General features: G+C 36.7%; 1 protein-coding gene across 1 annotated transcript in view; it reads right to left on the bottom strand.

The window, feature by feature from the left end:
* Positions 1-2,249: 2,249 nt before the first annotated feature.
* Positions 2,250-24,522, bottom strand: part of LOC106883319 (uncharacterized) — a 77,711-nt gene continuing 55,438 nt past the window's right edge. Inside the window, exons 13-17 of the mRNA XM_089358401.1 lie at positions 20,620-20,856; positions 16,827-16,989; positions 13,528-13,631; positions 9,767-9,850; positions 2,250-6,621 (exon numbers count right to left, since the gene is read on the bottom strand). Of these exons, the coding sequence (XP_089214527.1) occupies positions 6,532-6,621; positions 9,767-9,850; positions 13,528-13,631; positions 16,827-16,989; positions 20,620-20,856 (678 nt within the window). The 3' untranslated portion in view covers positions 2,250-6,531. The remainder of the gene's footprint in view (positions 6,622-9,766; positions 9,851-13,527; positions 13,632-16,826; positions 16,990-20,619; positions 20,857-24,522) is intronic.

Here is a 24,522-nt window from a genome sequence, read left to right as displayed (position 1 = left end):
GAAAACCTTTCACTATTAGACAGACAATGGCATAAAAATATTTTTTTTGCCTCATTTTACTTCTCTTCAATTAAAAATATTCTTTTCTACATTTTAAATGAGTGCAATTATTGACTTATAGAAACTTCTTTCAAATTTCTAATTTCGTTTATTGCAGATCGACTTGTTTTTTTTTTGTTTTTTTTTTTGTAATTGTGAAAGATATGGTGAATGGTAGTGGTGGGGTGGGGGTTAGAATGTCTGTTCTTTTTTTCTTTAAATGTGAATTCAAAATGTTTCAGAATGTGGAATATAATAAAATGATTGTTGAAACTAACAATATCATCATCATCATCATCATCATCGTTTAACGTCCGCTTTCCATGCTAGCATGGGTTGGACGATTTGACTGAGGACTGGTGAAACCGGATGGCAACACCAGGCTCCAGTCTAATTGGCAGAGTTTCTACAGCTGGATGCCCTTCCTAACGCCAACCACTCATAGAGTGTTGTGGGTGCTTTTACGTGTCACCCGCACGAAAACGGCCACGCTCGAAATGGTGTCTTTTATGTGCCACCCGCACAAGAGTCAGTCCAGGGGCACTGGCAACGATCTCACTCGAAAATCCTACGGGAGCCAGTCAGGCGGTACTGGCAACGGCCACGCTCAAAATGGTGCATCTCATGTGCCACCCGCGCAAGAACCAGTCCTGGGGCACTGGCAACGATCTTACTTGGCTTGCCGGGTCTTCTCACGCACAGCACATTTCCAAAGGTCTCGGTCAGTAGTCATCGCCTCGGTGAGGCCCAATGTACGAAGGTCTTGCCTCACCACCTCAGCCCAGGTCTTCCTGGGCCTACCTCTTCCACGGGTTCCCTCAACTGTTAGGGTGTGGCACTTTTTCACGCAGCTATCCTTATATATATATATATATATATATATATATATATATAAGTGTTTCAGAAAATGTAATATGATAATAAGAGGAGAAAAAACTTTTTAATGGTGATGGCTGTCATGAAGGTATGAGGGGGAATGGGGTGATGCTTAAAAAATTATGAATTAATTATTTTTTTTTTTTAGAAAAGGTTCCCCCATCCTCATCATTTTGAAGAACATGGGGCAAAAAAAAAAAAAAAAGAGTTTGGAAACTCAGTGCAAGTGGGAAAAGTCCAACTTATGTGGGTGAGCCATTCTGAAACTCTTCCCTTTTCACTTTTTATTTGGTGCTTTTTAGTGCCTTTTACCTACTGAAATAGTGCATTTTAAAATTTTGAATTGGCAACCCAGTATCATTGACAACTTATATCTTTAATACTTACTTGTAGCATTGAATTCGAACGTGTGTTTTACCACATACGAATTTCAAGTCATAATTCAATCATGGTTTGATCAAGTGCATAACCAAGATCTTGTTCAATGGACAGATGTTGTTCACATGATAGTTCTTTAGCCAGTCTTTCCATGGAACTTTCCATGAGCAAAGCTTATAAACAGTCAATAAAGGCTCCAATTTCACAGTGGAAAGCCACTCATGGGCAATCTGCAGCCCATGGGGCTTTGTGATTGGTACACCTAACAAAAAATTACCTTGAAATTTTTTAGTAGTTCACTGCCTCATGGTTACAAAAACTTTGGAGAAATTACAAATGCAATATAGAGGTCTTGACATTGCTCCCTACATTTCTTTTGAAAGTACAATTATAATAAAGTTCATGACAATAGCTTGATCCTCGAAGAAGCCCCACTGTGACTTTGATATTATTTAGATCGATCTTTTGATGTTTTTCCCTAAGCAAATAAACAAGTTTTTTTTATCAAGAACTTTGACCAAGACCTTCCTAGCACAGACAGATGCTTTTTTCTCCCACTATTTCAGCAAATAGATTTGCCTCCCTTGCTTTTGTTGCTAGTGTTTTGATGATACATTTTTTTCAATGTTGAAATAGGTACTCTTGGTTCCCTGCCCTCTGTGTTGTAGCAATTAAGTACTCTTGAGAGAAGTAACCAATATCCTTTGACTTCTCGTCTAGAATGTTCAGTCCAGATTTCTTGTTTGTTTAGCATTTTGATGGCAGCATTGACTTCAATGAAGATTGTTAGATCATCAAGGTGATCAATGTTGATATTACACAAAATTCCTGACCATGACGTAGTCAATAACACACACGTGGGCACATGCGTGCACACACACACACACACGCATGCACGCCCATGCAATAAATCATCAATATTATACGGGAAAATTAATGAAAGAAAATAACAAAAAGAAAATAGAATGTATTTATTTACTTTTTAAGATATCATATAAAAATGGAAAATTATAAAACAGTTTGACATAAAATTTGGCTTTTGGTAAACAATGAATTAACAACAAAGTCAAAGCTAATGCAAGTTTTCTAAACCTTTTCCATTATTCTCCTATAAGATAGGTGAATATTGTAACAATTAGACATTCTATAAAAATAGTTTTTGAAAACAGCAAAGCACACACACAAGCTGAAATTTTGGTTTCAAATTTTGGCTGAAGGCTAGCATTTCGAAGGGAAAGGCTAAGTCGATTATATTGACCCTAGTGCTTGCTCAATAGGTACTTATTTTATCAACCCCAAAAGGATAGAAGGCAAAGTCGACCTCGGTGGAATTTTGAACACAGAACTTACAGAGCAGGAACTGAGGCTGAGATATAGATTTCAAATTTTGGCACAAGGCCAGCAATTTCAGGGAAGAGTATAAGTTGATTACATCAACCCCAATGCTCATCTGATACTTATTTTATCAACCCTGAAAAGATGAAAAGCAAAGTCGACCTCAGCAGAATTTGAACTCAGAATGTAAAGTTGGACGAAATGTCACTAAGCATTTCTTCACCTAGCATGCTAATTATTCAGCCAGCTCACCCCACTTAACCCTTTAGCATTTAAACTGGTCATATCCAGCCCAAATATTCTGCTAGTTTTTGATGTTCAAACTGGCCAGATCTGGCCTTTCACACCTACCCTACAGTGTCATTCTAAATATAAACAACTGCTTCAACAAAATCTTGAAGCTAGAAGGTAATGCATGATTAATTTCAAACAATATGAATAAATAAGCATCATATTTGATAGTCATCAGGATAATATTGAAAGGGCTGACAGAATCATCAAAGATATTTTAAACCTGTTGAACATCTTAACTCCCACACTTAAGATGTTGCACATGTTGTAATATTTGCAATGACAGTTAAATGGCAAGGGTTTAACCCTTTTGATACCAACCTAACTCAGACTGTCTTTAGTCCAATAATACAAAACTTCCTGTTTTAAAGTGATCTAAATTAAAACCTCTATCAAAATTTCATGTTAATTTATGTTTTTATCAAGAACTTTGGCCAAGACCTTCCTAGCACAGACAGATGCCTTTTTTCTCCTAATATTTGAGCAAACAGATTTGCCTCCCTTGCTTATGTTGCTTAATGTCGTCAAAGTTGTTTTAGTAAATTCTTCATTATTTTCAAAATTATTCGTAACGAAGATAGTGTATTTCGACAAAATATGGTAACAGAAGGATTATTCCGCTTAGCTATAAAATGGTACCATAGGCATGGGAACCAGCTGTAAGGAGCTTGGAAGAACAGTTAATAAGTGTTCCATTACTTTGCAGTGCCAAGGTATCAAGCTCAAATCCTTCTACACATGAAGAGTATAGAATGAGATGAAGCTACTTTAGTACTCAATCTTAGACCAGAAGACCATAAATGGTTCCAGCAGATGTTTAAATTTGAGCTATAATTTTCAATATCATTTACATGTTATTATTATTAGTGTGCAACAATTTATTCTAGATCAAACTCCTCGCACCTCAAGCAAAATATACTCAACTTTTCTTTTAGGCTTTATGCGCAGAAGAAAGGCTGGCACTGATCATATTTTTCAAGGCCTCTGGGCTCTAACGCTAAGGGAGAAAGGAAGGAAGTAGTCCTCAAACTGGAGGCCAAACCACCAGGCAGCAATGGTGTGAAATCAGCTGATGGATTAATTCTGTTACTCAAGAACAGGAATGCTTCCTCTGACAGGCTTCTGTATATTTTTCTTTAAGTTTCATTCACAAGGCAACCTGCACAGATGTGCCTGTACCTAACTATCAAGGATTTGATATTTATGTAACAGATATAGTTGGGAACTGAGTTGAGATAATTGTTGTATTTAGTTGTCTCTATGTTCTGAGTTCAAAATCTGTTGTGGTTGAATTTTTAGTATTTCTGGGTTGATGAAATAAGTACCAATAATTCACCGGTTGTATTGAATATTACTCCTTTTCTGAAAAATTATTGATAGCTAGTTCACTGTGGAGTCACAGAAATATGAGTTAACCTCTTGCAGGGTTTCAATGTATAAGTGCTAAGTAACAAATTTGACAGAAAGGGTCCACGAGTAGGAAGTTTTTATTACGCCTTAAAATATACATTGTTGCTATTATGATAAACTGTTGTATGTCCAAATTTGGCCAAATGCATTTTTTTCAATGTTTAATTTTGCTGGTTCCTTTGGTCAAACTTATCAAATCCCCAGTTACTTCAGATGAAAATTGTCAAAGTGTAGTACAACAGTTTAGCATCTTTCAAAAGTGTAATAAGTCCCACATATGACAGTTTTGCAAAAATATTTCTGACTGAAAATATCATACAAGCACAAGTTATAATTCAATCATGGTTCGATCAAGTGCATAACCAAGATCTTGTTCAATGGACAAATGTTGTTCACATGATAGTTCTTTAGCACGTCTGGAACTTTGCACGAGCAAAGCGTAGTGACAAGACATCCAAGTTGCTATGACATTCTCCACTTTCACCAATTTTAGAGTGTAGTGTAATAACAATGATATATGTGTGTGTATAAGTGTCTCTCTCTCTCTCTCGCTATGTGTGTGTATGTATATATATATATATATATATATGTATGTATGTTTGAAATGTATATATATATATATATATATATATATATATTTGGCAGGAATGCCAACAAAAGAAAGAAAGAGACCTCGATATTATGCAAATAGAGGAATGTATCTGTAAAAATATGTGACACTTATTCAGTATCCATGATAAAACTCCGAGTTTCCGATGCCCGGGCGGTGTTCCGCTCCGACCATCTCTTCAGTTATCCAGCCACTGGAGGAATAGAACCTCCGGTGGCTGGATAACTGAAGAGATGGTCGGAGCAGAACACCGCCCGGGCATCGGAAACTCGGAGTTTTATCAAGGCTACTGAATAAGTGTCACATATTTTTACAGATATATATATATATATATATATATATATATATATATAGAGAGAGAGAGAGAGAGAGAGAGAGAGGGGGGGAGAGAGTTTGTGTGTGTGTTAGGTGTGATGTACAGAAATTGAATATTGAGAAGAAAAGTTGTCAGAATTTTGGAAAAAAATCCTTTTATTTCTTCATTATTATTAGCGCTTTTGTTCCTTTCTAGAACTTGTCAAATTTGGCAAGTTTTAGAATGGAACAAAAGCACTAATGATAATGAAGAAATAAAGATTTTTTTCCAAAATTCTGATGACCTTTTTTCTCAATATATATATATGTATATATAGTGTACTGTTCTGTGATGGTAAGATTAACAAATAAAGTACTCCATTTGGTGAGAGATAAATACATGCGATGAAAAGATCTCAGCATTTTTTAACATGTCTGCTGTCTTTTTGCAATCCCCAGACTAGCCTGTACATTAGGATTGCATGAAGGCACCAGACGTGTTTTAAAATGCTGTCTGAGCAGTTTTCATTGCATGAAACTATTACTAACTCATAAAAATATATATTGTGCTTTTTTAGAAAAACTGATGCTATCTAGTCCCCTTATTTATATATGTGTGTGTGTGTGTGCAATATTTGGTAGTCTAAATGACAAACGATGGAATGGTCTCTCCAAATCCAGTTGTTGTAGTTGCCAGTTAGCTTCAGGTCAGTTCCGATGAAATAAGCTTATAATCAAAAGTGTTCCTCTTGTAACCTTTGTAACCATCCCATCTTGTGTTTTTCTTCTTCTTTTTTCCTTATTGTGTTTTTTCAGTTCTGGTGTGTATAGGATTATATTATCTAAAGCTTTTTTTTTTATTTCAATATGAGAGAATAGGATTTAAAGAGGACTTGACATCTATTATCTAACAAGACAAGCAACAACTCAGAAGCTCCTGCACTCATTGCTTCTAACCATTGGTAGAATAGATTTTGTAGGAACAATTTCTTTTACAGTTGGATGTTCAATGTAATGCTAACAAATCATCTGTGAACTTATGAATTTTATCAGTATGGCACACTGAAGCATGTAGAATTACCAGATTTTTTATCTATACTACATCATACATATCTGAAGTTGGCTAGAATATTTTTAATCAAGAGTTCAAACAAGCACCTTTTGTTTTCATTTTATATAAATGTGGAAATGTTTTGCTTGTTTTCTTAAATTAAAGGAAAAAAAAAGTGTAGCACCTTTTGTTTTTGTATCTTTTTAAATACATCTTTTTTTTTAGATTTTGGAAATATTTTGTTACTTTAAGTAATATTTATATAGTCTCTGATGAATTTTTGAAGATTTTCAAAGAATTTTTCAGACGAAGTTTGTGGACTTAGAGCAAACTTTCTCTGCAAAGATAAAACAGATAAATTAATATCTCCAAATGTTGGGGTTTGTAGAGGTAAGAGAAAGACAGTACTCAATATATGGTGTACAGTTTATTGGCATATATTTTCAAACTTAAATATCACCTGAAACAGTGCAGAGTATGAAACTCAATTAGTGACCACAATTTTAGTATATCTCTCTCTCTCTCTCTCACACACACACACACACACTGTCTGTTGTGTACACAGCATGTTCATAAACTACCTTTACAATTTGAAAAATTCAGAAAAAAAAAGAAGGATAACTGAGCAGAGTTCATTGGATAACATAGACAATCAAATAAAGTATTATTAGAAACATCAGAACACTTCGATGTGGGCACCATTGCTTGCATGCAACCTGATGAGCTATCCTTGTTTTTGTTTTTTTTTCCCTGAATTTTCCAAATTGCAAAGGTAGTTTATGAGCACCCTGTGTGCAGCTGAGGAGTACATTTTCATTGCACATTTTATGTGGTGCTCTCACTACATAAATAAATGAAGTTTGTAAGAAACGTACATACTGCTATAACCTATTGAATTTTTGTTGCTTTTCTTCAAATATATATATATATATATATATATATATATATATATATATATATATATGGACTGTGGGACTGCTGAGGACATGCATAGGCTTGATAAGCTTGAAAGAAATGAAGCTAGTATGCTTGCAGGGTGTGTAATGTCAGTGCACATACACAACAGAGTGTAAGCGCCCTGAGACAAAAATTGAAATACGTATCAGATGTGGTGTGCAAGAGAGACAACTGCGCTAGTATGGTCATGTGATGTGCATGGATGAGGACAGTTGTGTGAAGAAGTGTCACACCCTAACAGTGGGAAGCACCTGTGGAAGAGGTAGACCCAGGAAGACATGGGATGAGGTGGTGAAGCATGACCTTTGAACATTGGGCCTCACGGAGGCAATGACGAACAATCGAGACCTTTGGAGATATGCCGTGCTTAAGAAGACCTGGCAAGCCAAATGAGATTGTAGTCGTAGCCAATGCCAGTGTCACATACCTGGCCTGTTGAAAAGCACCCTTCAATTGTTGGGTGATATGGTGTGCTACTAAAGATTTGTTGAACTGAGTGAAATCGTAGTTGTGGCTGATGCCAGTGCCACCTGATTAGCACCTGTACCAGTGGTAGGTAAAAAACTCCATTCAAGTGGGGCTGATAACAGTGCTGCCTGACTGGCACCCGTGCCAGTAACATGTAAAAAGCACCATTCGAGTATGGCCAATGTCAGTGCCGCCTGACTAGCCTCTAGTGCTGACTGGTTCCTATGCTGGAAGCACGTGAAAAGTACCATTCAAGCATGGCTGATGCCAGTGCCACCTGACAGGCTTCCATGCCAGTGGCACATAAAAGGTACCCATTACACACTTGGAGTGGTTGGCATTAGGAAAGGCATCCAGCTGTAGAAACCTTGCCAAATCAGATTGGAGCCTGGTGCATCCTCCTGGTTTGCCAGTTCTCAGTCAGACCATCCAACCCATGGACAACGGATGTCAAGCGACAATGATAATGATGATGATGATGATATATAGATATATATATATGTCTGTCAACAACATTTTTCTGTCTTATAAAGGTAGTAATACCCAATCTCTCTGCTGCTTTCACAGCTGTACTGTAGTATATATAAGCTGAACATTAGAAGAAGCATCAGTTGTGGTGTGCAAGAGAGACGATTGCGCTGGTATGGACATGTGGTGAGAATGGATGAGGATAGCTGCGTGAAAAAGTGCCACACCCTAAAAGTTGAGGGAACCCGTGGAAGAGGTAGGCCCAGGAAGACCTGGGCTGAGGTGGTGAGGCAAGACCTTCGTACATTGGGCCTCACCGAGACGATGACCACTGACCGAGACCTTTGGAAATGTGCTGTGCATGAGAAGACCCGGCAAGCCAAGTAAGATCGTAGCCAGTGCCCCTGGACTGGCTCTTGTGTGGGTGGCACATGAGATGCACCATTTTGAGCGTGGCCGTTGCCAGTACCGCCTGACTGGCTCCCGTAGGATTTTCGAGCGAGATCGTTGCCAGTGCCCCTGGACTGGCTTGTGCGGGTGGCACATAAAAGACACCATTTCGAGCGTGGCCGTTTTCTTGCGGGTGACACGTAAAAGCACCCACTACACTCTCTGAGTGGTTGGCGTTAGGAAGGGCATCCAGCTGTAGAAACTCTGCCAAATTAGATTGGAGCCTGGTGTTGCCATCCAGTTTCACCAGTCCTCAGTCAAATCGTCCAACCCATGCTAGCATGGAAAGCGGACGTTAAACGATGATGATGATGATGATGATAGGGTGTCCAACTTATACGTAGCAGAAAGATTGCATATCCCTTTTAGATCTAAGAATTCTAGATCAGAAATTTTCAGCAAATACAAACATGTGAACAAATCTCTTTTGGCAAACTGGAGGACACCACCTTCTCTGGATTGAGCAGCTGTATTGCAGACTTTGGACCCCTCTCCATTGACTAATTCATTCTACAACAACTAGCTTTAATGTGGCTCTATGGTCGAAGGGGACATAACTCCAATTTTCTTTTTACTTCTTTTTCTCTGTTTTTTTATTTTTTCCACCCTTTCACTTTTTGCATCTACCTCCTCGTTTTTTTTTCTTATGATTTCTCTTGTTCTAGCATCCTCATTTGTAAACTGTATAGGCCAAGTGCTCAGAGTCTGAAGACTGCTTGGAGACAGAAGGCACGTTATTAAAACTTGCCTAGACTACATCTACAATACTTGAAACTATTAGTGGCTCATAACTATATATTGTGTGCATTAAATAATATATATATATATTTATATATATATATATATATATATATATATATATATATATATATATATATATATATAGACAGAGTGACACAGTTGAGTGATACATTTTGCAACAACATGCTTCTAGGTTTGATCCCACTGCATGGCACCTTGAGAAAATTTCTTTGACTATAGCACTGGTTTGGTTAAATCTTCATTGTTTATGACTTAAGAAGACAGGAACAATAATAATAATACAATGATGACTAGAATGAGAAAGAGAAAGAAAAAAGAATGATAATAACAAAGAAAAAACATGAAACAAAATTTAAAAGTCTGGTTTATTTACTCACCAATATATCATTAAACATTTTCTGAATCTGTGAGCATTTGAGTGAAACTTGTCCATGTTCTTTCATTTTCTTGGATTGAAAAGCCTGAAAGTTTTAATTATTCTTATTAGAAATGGTTTCGCAAAAATTCTTGTAACTATATTATAATAATATGACAATCAACTCAGCATTGAGTGTGTAGCAACCTCATTCAGGTGACTTTTTCTATTTTACCATTTTGATATATGTTCCATTTGAATCAAAAAATGACTAAGATGGTAGCTATTTTGATTAGAAAAATCAACAATTAAAACTCTCTCTCTCACTGGGCAGGCAGCATTCATAAGCAAACTGTCTTATTTAGCTCCCTCACTCTCTTAGCTAGAGGTTAGCTCTCTTGGCTTTGGCTTAAATCAACATCAATTCTCTTTTTGACTGTCTTAAGTCAACAAGAAATAAATGAATGGAAAAGGTAAAAAATAAATTTTTTATTTCTATTACTTTTATTTAATTTTTTACTTTTTATTTTTTACCTTTTATCTTTTCTTTCTATCTTATACATGCTAGTTAAATATAAACTCAATCCAATCCATTTAACATTCATTCTATGCTGAATAGTGGTACAGTATGGGCAGATTTTTGAAATCCAATGAACCTTTATACAAATATACCTTTTGCGGCTGAGGAGAGCTTTATACCATCTTTTATATCAATAATATACTTATACTGATAGCCTGAGACTGTAGTAGAAGACACTTACCCAAGGTGTCACACAGTGGGACTGAACCCAGAATCAGTGGTTGAAAAGCAAGCTTCTTACCCTACACCCACGCTGTGTATATATATATATATATATATATATATATATATATATATATATATATATATATATTTTTTTTTTATATATATATACACACACACACACACATGTGTGTGTGTGTGTGTATACATACATATATATCATAAACTAACTGTTACTTTCTCAGATGCAGCACAGAATTTTGTCAGTGAACAGGTCACGGTTTCAAAGTGATGAAAAAATTTTGATGAATTAAATTTAAATGTTGAAGTGAATCTAACAGTTTTTGTGTATTTTTAAATGGCTTATAAACACCTTCCATGCTGCAACTGTTTTTGTTTCAGCACACAATCTCTGATCAGGTCACTTGCTATGCAAGTACATCCCCATGATATATATATATACATATATTATGTATATATATATATATATATATATATATATATATATACATATATATATATTAGACTATAAAAAGGAAACAAACGCTCGAGATGTTGTTAATCTATTTATATCATGAAGTCCTCTACATATGTTTCGACGAGTGCACTCCAAAATGTCCGTCAGGATAAATAATAATCAAACCTCCTGAAGAGATTGGTGCACTGTTGCCCATTATTAAGATGGGACACCTAAGCAACTTTTACCTACATTGTAATTGTTCCCTTGGATTTCTCTGATTAATTGTAAACTCTGTGTGTGTGTGTGTATATATATATATATGTATATATATATATATATATATATATAGATGACATACTTTCAGTTTCCATTTACTAAATCCATTCACAAGGCTTTGTTTGACCCAAGGATATAGAAGAAGACATTTGCCCAAGGTGATGCATGGTAGGACTGAACCCAAGACCACATGGTTGGGAAGCAAACATCTTAACCACACAGCCTTGTCTGTTCTATATGTATGTACATTTTCCACAACACATTTATGTAAACGTTGGTTTGACTGATGTTATAAATGAAAATCCGTTATACGCTGTGCTTGAACTACTGTCCTATTTTGTACTTGTTCTCACAAGCCATGTGCTATCTAACTACAATTGGATTATTGCATCAGTAAAATTGCAAAAGACCCGTTTTCTCTAGTTACAAGAAAAATATAGGAAAATGATATGTAAATGATATTATTATTGCTATCTTTGAAAATTCTCTACAAGTGTAGAATTTATAGACACTTTCAACTCAGGTTACAATTAAAAAAAATAAAACGAGTTATTAAAAGATTAAAAGTCTTCTACATGATTGCTCAACCTGTTAGAACTATCAACCATATCTCTCTCAAATCAAATTCTACCATCTTAGAAAAAGTAAAGAACATACTTAATAATAAAAACAAAATTATTTGCATATTCATTCTTAATGTGTTTGGGCAGATTCAAACATAAACATGCTAATTGTTGTGTATATTACAGGAGAAGAATTTCTCTCTTTTATGATGACAGTATGTTCATAACACACTTGGTTCATTGGTGTAAGGGATTCTGAGACTCTGGTGTTTTAACATGTGTCTTGTCAGTCAGAGGTACCCAAACCATCATTTAAACAAGCCATTGGCTGTGTTTAATAATTTCATCATCATTTAACATCCATTTTCCATGCTGGCATGTATTGGACAGTTTGACTGAAGTAAGCTGGGGAGCTGCACTAAGTTCCAATCTAATTTGGCATGGTTTCTACAGCTGTATGTCCTTAACACCAACCACACCAAAAGTATAGTGGGTGCCTTTTACATGCCACTGGTACGGGTGCCAGTTACAAAACACTGGCATCGGCCATGACTGTGATCTCACTTGGCTTGACAGATTTTCTCAAGCATGGTATATTGCCAAAGGTCTCATTCACTTGTCACTACCTCAGTGAGGCCCAAAGATCGAAGGGTACTTTTTACATGCTACAGGCAAGGGTGCCAGTTACGTGACACTAGCATTGGCCACAACTTAACATTGGCATTGGCCATGACTTGGCACAGCAAACAAAACTGTTTTGTTGATCAATGCTTATATCTGTCAACCAATAAAAATCATTATTTACACTGAGTACAGCAAGATATGAAATGAAGATTTGTATATTCATACTCAATCCATTCCAGCAGATTCAATTACATGGAATAATGATATTAAATGATGTAATACATGAAATACTATTCATAAAACAAGATGAGATGGTTGTGGCCAGGAAATCCTCTATCATAGATTTGTTCAGTCATAACTGACTTGGAGCTAATCAATAACAGTGCAGGTTTGGTTGTGCCATTATGAACCCATAAATTAATAATTAAGTAGAATAACATGTCTTATTTAATAGCTCAAATGTACTCAAAGCAGCCACATTACTTTACATCATCATCATCTTCATTATCATTTAATATCCATTTTCCATACTGGCATGGGTTGGATTGGTTGACAGGATCTGGTAAGTTAGAAGACTGCACCAAGCTCTACAGACTACTATAGAATGCTTTCTAAAGCTGGAATGAAAATTCTGAATTCTTAGGTTACAAAGACATAGATAACAGGAGGTATGGGAGTGACTGTGGGTAAGAAGCTAGCTTCCCAACCACATGGTTCCAGGTTCAGTTCCACTGCAAGGCAGCTTGGGCAAGTGTCTTCTACTATAGCCTTAGGCTGAGCAAAACCTTATGAGTGGATTTGGAAGATGGAAACTAAAAGAAACCTGTCATATATATACATACATATGTATGCATGCATTTGTGTCTGTGTTTGCTCCCATACCATCGCTTGACAACCGATGTTGGTGTGTTTATGTCCCCGTAACTTAGCAGTTCGGCAAAAGAGACCGATACAACAAGTACTAGGCTTACAAAGAATAAGTCCTGGGGTTGATTTCTTCAACTAAAGGTGGTACTCCAGCATGGCTGCAGTCAAATGGCTGAAACAAATAAAAGAATAAAAGAACATCACAAACAACACAAGCAAAGTATATGAAAACACAATTCATGTCAGTTTACCTTGACATCTGCAAAGAATTTGGCATCTGTTTCTGAATATCTTTTCATTCTCTTTTCAATCGATGCGAGCAAATTTTTTATATTTGCCATTGTTTGTTTCCAGACTATTGAAAAACAAATCAGGTATATTATATGTTGTTATTCTAATTGAGATCTAAAGATATAAATTATTACTTTTTGTCTTTGATAGGTTACTCAGAGGATGAAGGGTAATGGTCATGACATTTTACAGGGTTTCCCTAGATTGGCAGCAGAGAAAGAGTGGAAAAAATGATAAGTGACAGACATTATGATATCATGAGTTAGGAGATCTGGTACAAGTACTTGCAACAGAGTGGAGACTACAAAAGGTACCCAAGGGTCAAATGGTGATGTTAAAAAAGTTTACTACACAAGAGTAGGTACTGGCCTTTTGTGGGGGGTTTCCACTCAATTTCTATTGGCTCCCTTTTACTCTCAGGATTTGGGTCAACCTAAAGCCAAGGTAGAAGTTACTTGCCCAAGGTAATAATGTGATAATGCATGGAGACGTGAAAGGAAAGCAAACTTCTTTACTATTCCTACAGCCATCCCTTTGTTCATATTTGATTCATCATCATCATCATCATTTAGTGTCTGCTTTCCTTGCTGGCATGGTTTCTACAGCTGGATGCCTTTCCTAATGCCAACCACTCCAAGTGTGTAATGGGTACCTTTTATGTGCCACTGGCACAGGTGTCTTTTGTGTGACACTGGCATGGGTGCCAGCATCATCCACAACTACGATTTCACTTGACTTGATGAGTCTTCTCATGCATGGCATACTGTGAGGAAATTTCACTGAGAAAATATATTCATAACATCTCACCAGTAATAGTTAAAAACTATTTTATAGGAAAAAAAAAACAAAAAAAGAAAACAGTGAATTGATGATGGTGAATTTACCTTGTGGTGAATTGATGACAGTGAATTTACAGGACATGTAAGAATATATTCTAGCTAAGCTCTAAATCAATTTCAGAATTACAATTTTCAGAGAAATCATATGAGGCTCACAAACAACAAATAATTTTGCCTGAGTTAGGTCTCATTCAGCTTCAGTACAGTTAAAACCATGCATGGTTTCCTTTTAGTCAGCCTGTTTATACATCAAAGTACATCCAGAATAAATCATCTGGAATTGTAGATTTGAGTTGGGATAAGAGATCTGGCAGTGATTAGTGTAGGAAGGAAATTATGTTGCAAACCATAGCACATAGAAATTTATCACATACAACATACACAAAAGTGCTGATGTCCATCTGTAAAAACTAAGATAAATGGAGCATCTAGAATGAGGCATTTTGCCTAAATACAAAACTGAAATGCTTGTAGTAGATTTTAACACAAGAACTTTCATTTTGATATTCTCATTCATTCTTACACTACATGCAATGGAACCAGCAGCAGACTTAGAGTGTTGGCCAAAATGTAAATATTTTCTAATATATTTACAAAATATTGATTCCTAATTTAATCATTGATAAATGAATATTTATAAATAACTAATATGACAAAATTCTAACGAGGTATTAACTATCATTAAGCTTGAAAATCGAAGGAAGAAAAAATCTGAAGAAAATTACTTGATACAATGCAAAAAATAACATATATGGAGTAAATAGGAAGCCTTTTGACAATGAAGTTAAACTTTGTTTCTAGCACAGAAGTGTGTATTGTTTCAGGTTTTGATTCCTAACCAAGAACACTATGTGAACAGTGGCTTCATGTGGTTCGGAATTTGGTGATGGTTGTTGATATCTGCAGTGTAGGACTTCCCTTTGCTTTCAATCAAAGTTCCAAAACTGTCAAAGCCACTCAAGATGCTTGTACTACGTACAGATAAGATGCAAACACTGAAAGAAATGTATAGAAATGTTTTTTCATGTTTCAAGGAGTAGAAATTCAACATCACAGATTTTCTGCATTCTGGCTGACTTGTTCAGTTCAATGAGGTGTCAATGAACCAGCTTATCCATGAGGTTCCATGCCAATCCACTAAGGAACTGATCCAATAGATAGGATGTTCTTATGATAATATCACCTATCAACTTCATTTGATGGGTAAAATCCAAAAACACAGTGCATGGGTGACACAAGCTTGGAACTAAAGAGACAAACTCCAGCACTCCTCTATCACCTTCAGTTTCTTGCTCAACACCAGGTTAGTCATGTTTACAAACGGAGATTTTTTTTTTACATCCTCACTAGCAATGAAAATAAGGGCTTTACATAAATATGAAGCAGAGGGAAGAATCCTAGAAAGTAAGTAGCACCTCAAAGCAAACCATAATTGTATCCATACAAGAAAATGATCTGCATTTGGTGGAATTAGGAACTTGAAAATAACCACACAGTAAACGCAGAATTTTATACCTGCAAATGTATTGGCTCATTGAGGCAATATATCTGAAATGACCCAATTGGTGACATGATATGCTTCTTCAACATGACGTTTACCACCACATTGCTAATTTGAGCAATTATATTATTCAAGAGCTTATATTGGAAGTTTTATCTACACCCATCATATTCTCCTTATATAGCACTTTCAGATTATCAGTTCTAAGTCACTCTTCAATAGTCTGAGGCTTTTCATTCAACAACAACACAGAGTTGTAAACATGGCTAGATGAATTCCTGAGTCAAGATCCAGTGATTTCTAGTACCAAGACGTTGACAAGTTAGTGGATCACTGACAAGATGTCATAAACAATGAAGGAGAATATATTATGGGCTAATTTGTTAAAATTGGTGATGGAAAATAAGTAGTAATAGCAGAAGTAGTAGCAGCAGCAGCAGCATGGGGGTCATGTGCTGTAACACTGTGCTGCAGCATCCACCATTTGCTAGTGATTCCCTACTCCTAGCAGATGGCACTTTTGCACCACTCAGGCAACAACCTTCCAGGTTATGGGTCTGTTTGGGGTAGTCTTTGCTGGTGAGTGTTTTATGGGTTTATAGTACAAATCTTACAACCTCAGCCTCTTTTAGTCACCTTTTATTACATGCAGAGGAAACACCAGGTCTATTCTGACACATGCAGGTCCCCACACAACACTACAGCAATGCGAAAGGTTTTGCTCAAGAATATATGCTGCCTGGTTTGGGAATTGAACCCACAATCTGGCAATCATGAGAGCAACACCCTAACCACTTGGACATGCATATTCACTATATGAAAAATAAGGATTTAAATAAATGGGAAAAAAAGAAGCTGATTGAATTTAACAATCCAACAGAACAAAACAAAGACAAGAAAAAAAAGGAAAAAAACTTACCTTCCAAACTGACAGCCAATGATTTGATTGAGAAGGGTTCACATTGAAGCAAAGATTTCAGATCTTCAGGAAACTCTTGCAAAGTATTGTCATTATCATCTTCTAAATGACACTTGAGAACTTTAAGAACTGTATAATTACTTATTCCCCGTATTGAATCCAGCTGAAAGTAATTCAAATGGATCAGCTTTATTTAAATATATAATATTTTCATCTATTTACTTTCTTTTTTTATTACATATGTTTTTAGAGAGTGCAGATCCATAGTGACAGTGACAAAGTATGAAGTACTAGCCTTTCTGCTTGAGTCAAAAACCGATCAGCACGGATATTACATGATAGTCAAAGATCAATAAATGACTTTGAGTATGTGACTTGTTACTGCTACTATGCTACAAATCTACTTTACAATATCTGACTGAGGAGTAGTATAAGTAAAGGGGAGGAGTGTTACTCTCAACTCTGATACTATGAACCAGTACCATTTACCAATTGAGTCTGAGCCATGAATTTAATTTGGCCAGAATCTACCAGAACATCAACACATAGTACAATCTACAACAGATGAATGTAAACCAATGAAGTAACTTCTATGAAGTCTTTCCAACTAGAAGTAGCAGGTAAATCTCCCTCAAATCACATCTTACCATCTTAAATAAAGAAGGAAATACAAAAAGTCAAGATGGTTATAGATGGAATATCATTAATCAGAGATAGCCAACAATATGCAGCTGTTGGATAAACCCTAACAATAGCAAGATCTATATTTTCCAATGTAGCTCAAACATGGTTACCATTATAAAGAAGCAAGACTTTCTAAAAACATTGAGAGAAACAACATGAGAACATCTTAGAGGGCTTCTACTTTATGTAGTGATGCAAGAACAGCTTCTCTCTAATGGTCTTCTTGTGGCTTTCCACTATGTCCATACAATGTAAAGCTAATAGTTATGCAAAGTTAATTGTATTTACACTTTTGAATTGTGCCTCTGCACAGTTTGTGTTTACAATGAGGTGGTCTGGCATTTTCAGAGTCAAGCAAGTGCCTCTATTAACCCTTTTGTTACTGTATTTATTTTGAGACGCTCTGTGTTTCTTTTAATTATTTTAAATATAACAAAGAATTTAGTAAAATAACTTAGTTATCATTAAGCTAGTGTTAGGAACATAAATTGTGACTAAGGTTTGGTGGAAGATTTTTATTCAAAACTTATGAAAACAAGACATTTGTACTACAGAGCCAGAGCCGGTTTCAGCCGGGTTGGTAACGAAAGGGTTAAGAGCAGCATAGCAGTCAGTGCTAGGTTTAGGCATAAGCTAAACAAACCACTGCTTACAATCTCACAGTTTATGGGAGTTTTAACCCATATATGCCCACAAAAAAATGAAGTCTTAAAATTTCACTGTATTTAGATTAAGCATTATTGTAAGCTTTCACAATCTGATGAGAAGGACAGTTTGAAACCGTTAGCAACGGGTGTTGACTACCTACTGAACATTTCATATGCTCGGTCAGATACTTCCTAGTGAGTTCATGTCCACACAAGTGGGAGCAGGTTTTGCATTGTGAAAACGCAATCAGGGATATATATGGGTTAAAATAATTGAAATGTATTTATGTTCCCAATTTACATGTGAGACTTCTGGTGTAATTTTTTAAATGGTGTCTCCTAGCTTTATATAGCCAACAGGTTCACCATGTCTAAATCCAACACTGATAGCCTTAATGATGAAGGCAAATGTAAAAAAATGTCTCCTAAGACATAAAGGACATGAAAAATTCTGGTTTTATGGCATTAAATAATAATAATAATAATAATTTCTGCTAGGGAAATTTCCAATCAATCTCAGTTAACAATTATATAGTGTCAACTAGAGTCCAAATAGCCCCTGAGAGTTCATATAAGATTTTGTGGAGTCTATACAAAATAATAAGTCAGGGAGCCACAATAGTATTTTAAGGGTCCCAGAAAAATTTTTGCTTTAGATGTATTTATTTCAAGAAACAGCTTGGTTTTTTTTTTCTAGCATTTTATGTAGTTTAACCTATACAAGTTAATGTGTGAAAATCAAAATAGTAATATTGAAAGAAGTTTCTATAAAACTAATTTTTTAAACATCAAATGTCTAGTGGGGTCCACCAGAATAAAATAGTAATCAAGGGGGTCCATAGATAAAAAATGGTTGAGAACCTCCGGTGTAGAGGTTTACAAGACCTGGTGGAAAGGTGGAAGATATCTTCAAATCAGAATTCTAGCCTGAAAACTTGTAATTGGGTGGACTTTATTAAATATACCAAAAGTGCCAGTTGGTGGTGTTAAACTAAGCAATGTAGACACCTACTGAAATAATTACATAAACTGAAGTATGCAGAATTAGAACGTAATATCAAAGAACACAAGACATTTTCAGCAGATCTATGCCCTGGTAGGTCAATACTCCATACAATCAGTCTGTTTCAGCTCTATACTGTGAACAATAAGATGAAAATCGTTGACATATCAGGCAATAGCTTCACAAATACCATATTACATAACTGCCTCTTCTGCCTCAACCTCCTCTTCATTGCTGGTCATCATCACCAATGTTATCCTCATCACCATCATCATCATCATCATCACTTTAGTTTCCACTTTTCCATGCTTACATGATCAGATAGAATTTTGCTGAGGCAGATGCCTTTCCTGTAGCCAACCTCACCTGTTTCCAAGTAAGGTTAATATTTTCCCCACGATCAGTCATGTTTTCATGGAAGATAAGCAAAGGACACCACTTACATGATAACACACGTTTACAATTATCTCCTGAGATCAAGAGACAATAACACAGACACATACATATATATAATTACATACAAGACACACACATATATACCTACATACAAACAATACACACACATACATACATACAATATACACACACACACATATATGCATACAATATTCACACACATATATACATACAATATTCACACACACATATATACATACACTATTCACACACACACACATACATACATGCATACATACATACATACGATACACACACATATACATACATACATACATACATACATACATACATACAATACAATGCACACACACATACATGTGCTGATGCTATGTAAAAAAAGCATCCAGTTCACACTGTAAAGTGGTTGGCATTTGGAAGAGCACCCAGCCATAAAAAAAACTTGCCAAAACTGACTTTGCCTGTACTTGTGCCACACTAAAAGCACTCAATCCACTCTGCAGGGTGGTTGGTGTTAGGAAGGGCATCCAGCTGTAAAACCCCTGCCAAAACAATCACAGAAGTATGGTGCAAGCTCATGCTTGGCCAGCTCCTGTCAAACTGGAAGGCAGACATTAAACAATGATGATGATGATGAGGGGTTTCTTTCAAGTTTTGTCTACCAAATCCACTCATAAAGCTTTGGTTAGCCCAGGGCTATAGCAGAAGACACTTGCCCAAGTTGGCATGCAATGGGACTGGATCCAGAACTGTGTGATTGGGAAGTAAACATCTTACCACACAACCATACCTGCACACACACATACACACACACACACACACACACACACACACACACACACACACACACACACACACACACACACACACACACACACACATACACATACACAGGTAGAGATCTTGAGTAGGAAGAATATGTGAGAAGGAGGCACAAATAAAGAAAAGAAGAGATCCAAGCAATGAGAATACTTATAAAAGTATAGTTAGTTCAGTATTCAATGATAATAACAGAAATATAATGGTGCCTCTTAATACTTACATTACTGAGGTAATTCAGATCAAAACCAGGCAGTGCATGAAATTTTCTATTTCCAGAAGAATTTAGATAATTGAAAATAGCCAAGACATAGGCTAAAACTTTTACTAATCGTTCAGAGTGCAATATCTCTTCACACATCTTTGATACAATGTTAACTGACTGAAAAAGAAAAGCAAAAAAGCACCATATATATGTATATTTGTAAAAAGCAAATAAGTAAGAAGAATGTCCAGGTATTAGTGCATTATGGCCGTTTCAATCAGCTCCATTTAATCGATCAGTGTAAGCATTACATCAATTTGAAATCAACCGCTCTCCTCGGACGCATAAGACCATATGTATATATGTATACATATATATATTTTATAATATATTTTAATATCAGGAAATCAATATTAGAAAATTCATCAGAAGGATATATATGTGTAAAATAATTGTTGTATTAAAAATGTATATAGAAATATATGTAAAGCGAGATCGTGCCAGTGCCCCTGGACTGGCTCTTGTGCGGGTGGCACATAAAATACACCATTTTGAGCGTGGCCGTTACCAGTACCGCCTGACTGGCCTTCAACCTAGCTAAAACCAAAATCCTAATAAGTAGGAAGGTAGATAAAACACAAACCCCTTCAGGTAGATGGCCCTGCTCAGTATGTAGAAAAGGAGTAGGTAGTAACTCTATAAGATGTACCCGGTGCAAGCTATGGACACATAAGAGGTGCAGCAACATCAAAGGCAGGTTAACTAGCAAGTTAGTTTTTGTTTGTGGCAGATGTTCAGGTGCAATAAAGACTGCAAACAAACAGGAAACAACTTCTATCTCATTCCAGGGTGAAAAACTAGAGGTAGTCGATAGCTTCCGCTATCTGGGCGACCAAGTTAGTAGTGGGGGTGGGTGCGCTGAAAGTGTAGCTGCTAGAATAAGAATAGCCTGGGCAAAGTTTAGAGAGCTCTTACCCCTGCTGGCGACAAAGGGACTCTCACTCAGAGTAAAAGGCAGACTGTATGACGCATGCGTACGAACAACCATGCTACATGGCAGTGAAACATGGGCTGTAACTGCTGAGGACATACGTAAGCTCGCAAGGAATGAAGCCAGTATGCTCCGTTGGATGTGTAATGTCAATGTGAATACCCGTCAGAGTGTAAGTATCTTGAGAGAAAAGCTGAACATTAGAAGCATCAGTTGTGGCGTGCAAGAGAGACGATTGCGCTGGTATGGACATGTGGTGAGAATGGAGGAGGATAGCTGCGTGAAAAAGTGCCACACCCTAACAGTTGAGGGAACCCGTGGAAGAGGTAGGCCCAGGAAGACCTGGGCTGAGGTGGTGAGGCAAGACCTTCGTACATTGGGCCTCACCGAGGCGATGACTACGGACCGAGACCTTTGGAAATGGGCTGTGCGTGAGAAGACCCGGCAAGCCAAGTAAGATCGTTGCCAGTGCCCCTGGACTGGTTCTTGTGCGGGTGGCACATGAGATGCACCATTTTGAGCGTGGCCGTTGCCAGTACCGCCTGACTGGCTCCTGTAGGATTTTCGAGCGAGATCGTTGCCAGTGCCCCTGGACTGGCTTGTGCGGGTGGCACATAAAAGACACCATTTCGAGCGTGGCCGTTTTCGTGCGGGTGACACGTAAAAGCACCCACTACACTCTCTGAGTGGTTGGCGTTAGGAAGGGCATCCAGCTGTAGAAACTCTGCCAAATCAGACTGGAGCCTGGTGTTGCCATCCGGTTTCACCAGTCCTCAGTCAAATCGTCCAACCCATGCTAGCATGGAAAGCGGACGTTAAACGATGATGATGATGATGATGATCGTTGCCAGTGCCACTGGACTGGCTCTTGTGCAGGTGGCACATAAAATACACCATTTTGAGTGTGGCTGTTGCCAGTACCGCCTGACTGGCTTCTGTGCGGGTGACACGTAAAAGCACCCACTACACTCTCTAAGTGGTTGGCGTTAGGAAGGGCATCCAGCTGTAGAAACTCTGCCAAATCAGATTGGAGCCTGGTGTTGCCATCCGGTTTCACCAGTCCTCAGTCAAATCGTCCAACCCATGCTAGCATGGAAAGCGGACGTTAAACGATGATGATGATGACAGTTTTAAAGTTTTGAATTAAGTTTTAAAGCATCTTACGATCATTTCGCAGAAGTGCTGTCCTAATAATGGAATCCTATATTGATAAGCATTTATAGACAACTCTTCTGCTCTTCAGAGATATTAACTTTGAATTTTGTATAATTTATTGAATGGTAGTCTTTTTTTTTTAAATATGAAGTAATATGATAAAAAGGTGTTTGCTGATTTATACATATTTATACTTATACATATTGTTTATACATATTTATACTTATACATATATTTTTATATATATTTTTAATACAACAATTATTTTACACACGTATATATCTTTCTGATGAATTTTCTAATATTGATTTCCTGATATTAATAATAATATATTATAAAATATATATACAATCGCTCGTGTTAAATACATAAATACTTTAATAGTATTAATACTCTGATACAATAGAGCACTCAATATAAATTCAGTATATAATATTCTCATTGAATATATTTAACTAAAGATTTATAAGTGCCAAACGTCTAAATCCAATGGACCAGTCACTGGATAAGTTTGGCACAGAAATGTTAACATAGAGTGGTGAATAAATCGATATACCGAATTTGAAGTCTCTGTCTCTTTTGAATATGAAAATTTAAAAGTTTAAAAACCTTATGATATAAATATAAACTGTGAGAACGACCCTTAAGGAATCTAATTAATGATCTCCTAAGGTAAGTTCTTATGCTATATTGGTAACGGTTGCTACATCCTCTGGGAAAATTATTATATATATATATATATGGTGCTTATATCTGTTGTTATTTGTTTATCCTTCACCAAACTCAGAACCTGCAATTTGCTTGGATCTAGAGTCTATAGAGTTTGGTGCAATAGGTGCAGTGAATGTACCCATGTGTGACCTTGACAACTAATTGTGTATTCAGTCAGCCATTTGTGAATGTATGCATAACTGGAGCACAAATCCGTGTTTGCTTTAGCAAGTAGATATCTGTTCTTAAATACTGTTTGTACATGATAGCCCTATCACTGACCTGATCATGGTGCTTTAATATTTAAGTACCTGATTCTCTTGAATCCTGGGAATTTTGTATTTCTTCTTTATTCTTTTACTTGTTTCAGGCATTTGACTGTGGCCATGCTGGAGCACCACCGTTAGTCGAACAAATTGACCCCAGGACTTATTCTTTGTAAGACTAGTGTTTATTCTCTAGGTCTCTTTTTGACAAACCGCTAAGTTACGGGGACGTAAACATGCCAACATCGGTTGACAAGTGATGGTGAGAGGGGGAGGGACAAATACACACACACACACACACACACACATATGATGGGCTTCTTTCAGTTTCTATCCACTCACAAGGTTTTGGTTGGCCTGAGGCTATAGTAGAAAACACTTGCTCAAGGTACCATGCAGTGGGACTGAACCTGGAACCATGTGGTTGAGAAGCAATGTTCTTACCACACAGCTACTCCTGCACATATGTATATATATATATGTGTATGTATATATATATATATATATATATATATATATATATATATATATTCTTTTATTTTTCTACTTCTTTCAGTCATTTGACTGTGGCCATGCTGGAGCATCGCCTTGAAGGGATTTAAGTCGAATAATTCAACCTGAGGACTTATATCTTAAGCTTAGTACTTATTTTATTGGCGTCTTTTGCCCAACTGCTAAGTTATGGGGATGTAAACACACCAGCATCGGTTGTCAAGTGGTGATGGGGGGGGGGTACAAAAACAGACACAAAGACTCACACACGCACGAGAGGTTTCTTTCAGTTTCCATCTACCAAAT

Source organism: Octopus bimaculoides, chromosome 1 (genome assembly GCF_046866305.1).
Source record: "Octopus bimaculoides isolate indiv1 chromosome 1, ASM4686630v1, whole genome shotgun sequence".
NCBI lineage: Eukaryota > Metazoa > Mollusca > Cephalopoda > Octopoda > Octopodidae > Octopus > Octopus bimaculoides.
Note: the sequence above shows the minus strand (reverse complement) of the source record. Positions and strands in the feature narration are given on the sequence as shown.